Genomic DNA, 1,650 nt, shown 5'->3' with positions numbered 1-1,650 from the left:
AAATATAGGCTCTCATCATATCCATTCAGCATATATAAATATGTAAATATTATCATAAATAAATAAAAAATCTCACTATTCCCTATTTCTTTATGTTTCTATAACTTGTATTAAATGAGACGAGTCTGAAGAGGAAGGTTAGGTGAGTCCGTGACTGGCGGTGGGCGGTGCGTTTCTTGCTACAAACTGGACCGGAACGGACCAGCAATGAAGTACGTAACACAAAGGCACTGGCATAGGACAAGGGAGTGGTTTCGGCAAAGTGGCACGAGCGGACGAGCCCACGTCGCGCGCGGCCCCGGATGCGCGGCCTCCGCGGCGACGGAACGGGGCGCGCCGCGCAGCCACGTCGCGCCCGCGGCTATATAAATGCTCGTGGTCGCGGTCTCGAGGCCGTCACCAGCGCCGACGACCCGCCCAACCGGCAACCGCTCTCTCCCGTCTCCACTCTCCAGTAGAGCGCCTCTCGTCACTCGTGCGTGAGATGGAGCAGGAGGAGGCGGGGGAGGCCGGCGTACGGAAGCGGAAGCGCGACACCGACGTGGGGGTGGAGATGGGAGGCGGAGGCGGCGGTGCGTACGAGAAGGACTTGCTGGAGGAGGGGTGCTACGAGGGCATCGCGGAGGAGGCGGTGGAGGATGTGATGCGGTGGCTGGAGGCGGAGATCTCGGACGCGCCGGCGGCGGCGGAGGCGGATGCGGGGTTCGTGACCATCAACGGCAACGAGGAGAGCTGCGGCCCGTCCTTCTCCGCCGCGGCGTCCACGGTCATGGCCTCCGTCGACACGCGCGCGGGGGCTCCGCCCCCGTCGCCCGTGCCCTGGCCGTGGCCGCAGCCGCAGCCGCAGCCGCTCCCGGAAGCGGCGAAGCAGGAGGAGGACGTGGAGATGGGCGAGGCCGACGAGGAGTGGCTGGCGCAGCTGCTGACCTTCGGGCCCGCGCTGGAAGTGGAAGGGGTTTAGCTTAGCATAGTACTCGTACTACTGGCGGGGTCGCTCGCTTTAGCCTTTCTTGGACGGTTGTGCAGTGGGAATGGGACGCGGGGTGGGTGGTTCGTTTTGGCGCGGTCGCTTTCAAGGCCCGCCGTATCGGTATCAGCACAGCACCGTATGGGCTGGGCTGGGGCAGGTGCAGGTGCAGGTGCAGGTCAGGTCGTGTTTCACAAATCGAATGGACAAGTTCATAGTGGTCGATCGAAATCGATATGCTTGCCTGTAGATGGAGAACCAACGTACGAGAGTACGTGCACACCCAATCCGTCGGCGTCAATCGACGTTGCGCCGTGCCGCTGCCGCCCGGTCCTGTCCCGACCGCGTCCTCGCCTCGTGCCGGCCGCGCTGCTCTCTCTCTCTCTGATCGATCGATTCGGGGGCTCGTACGCGCGTGCCCTGTAACTGCCGTGCAATTTTTAGATTTTGGTTCTTTTTAAAACATTTTTCTACCTATGGATATATGAAACAATATTAAAAAATAAACCCTTTTTACGGTGTTAGGATATTTGGTAATATATTTGAATAGCACGGTGTCGTAATAGTTGATATCGATGTTAAATATTATGTACCTTACTATTTAAATATTGACGCTAAATGTTCTAGTGTGTTAACACGTATAATATTTTAAATCTAAAATAAAAGATTTATATTTAGAAATT

At 56.7% G+C, this 1,650-nt stretch overlaps 1 protein-coding gene across 1 annotated transcript; it reads left to right on the top strand.

Moving 5' to 3' along the window:
- The first annotated feature begins 221 nt into the window (after window positions 1–221).
- On the top strand, window positions 222–1,439 carry LOC133909839 (uncharacterized). The gene has a single exon (XM_062352387.1). It carries the CDS (start codon window positions 485–487, stop codon window positions 959–961), a length of 477 nt encoding a protein of 158 aa, XP_062208371.1. The 5' UTR covers window positions 222–484; the 3' UTR covers window positions 962–1,439.
- Window positions 1,440–1,650: the final 211 nt, after the last annotated feature.

The sequence above is a fragment of the Phragmites australis genome, chromosome 2 (genome assembly GCF_958298935.1).
Source record: "Phragmites australis chromosome 2, lpPhrAust1.1, whole genome shotgun sequence".
NCBI classification, from domain to species: Eukaryota; Viridiplantae; Streptophyta; class Magnoliopsida; order Poales; family Poaceae; genus Phragmites; species Phragmites australis.
The sequence above is the reverse complement of the archived record's forward strand: the minus strand, read 5'-3'. Positions and strand labels throughout refer to the sequence as shown.

Excerpts from the sequence above, each read along its gene's own strand:
- LOC133909839 (XM_062352387.1), top strand. The coding sequence starts at position 485 with ATGGAGCAGGAGGAGGCGGGGGAGGCCGGCGTACGGAAGCGGAAGCGC.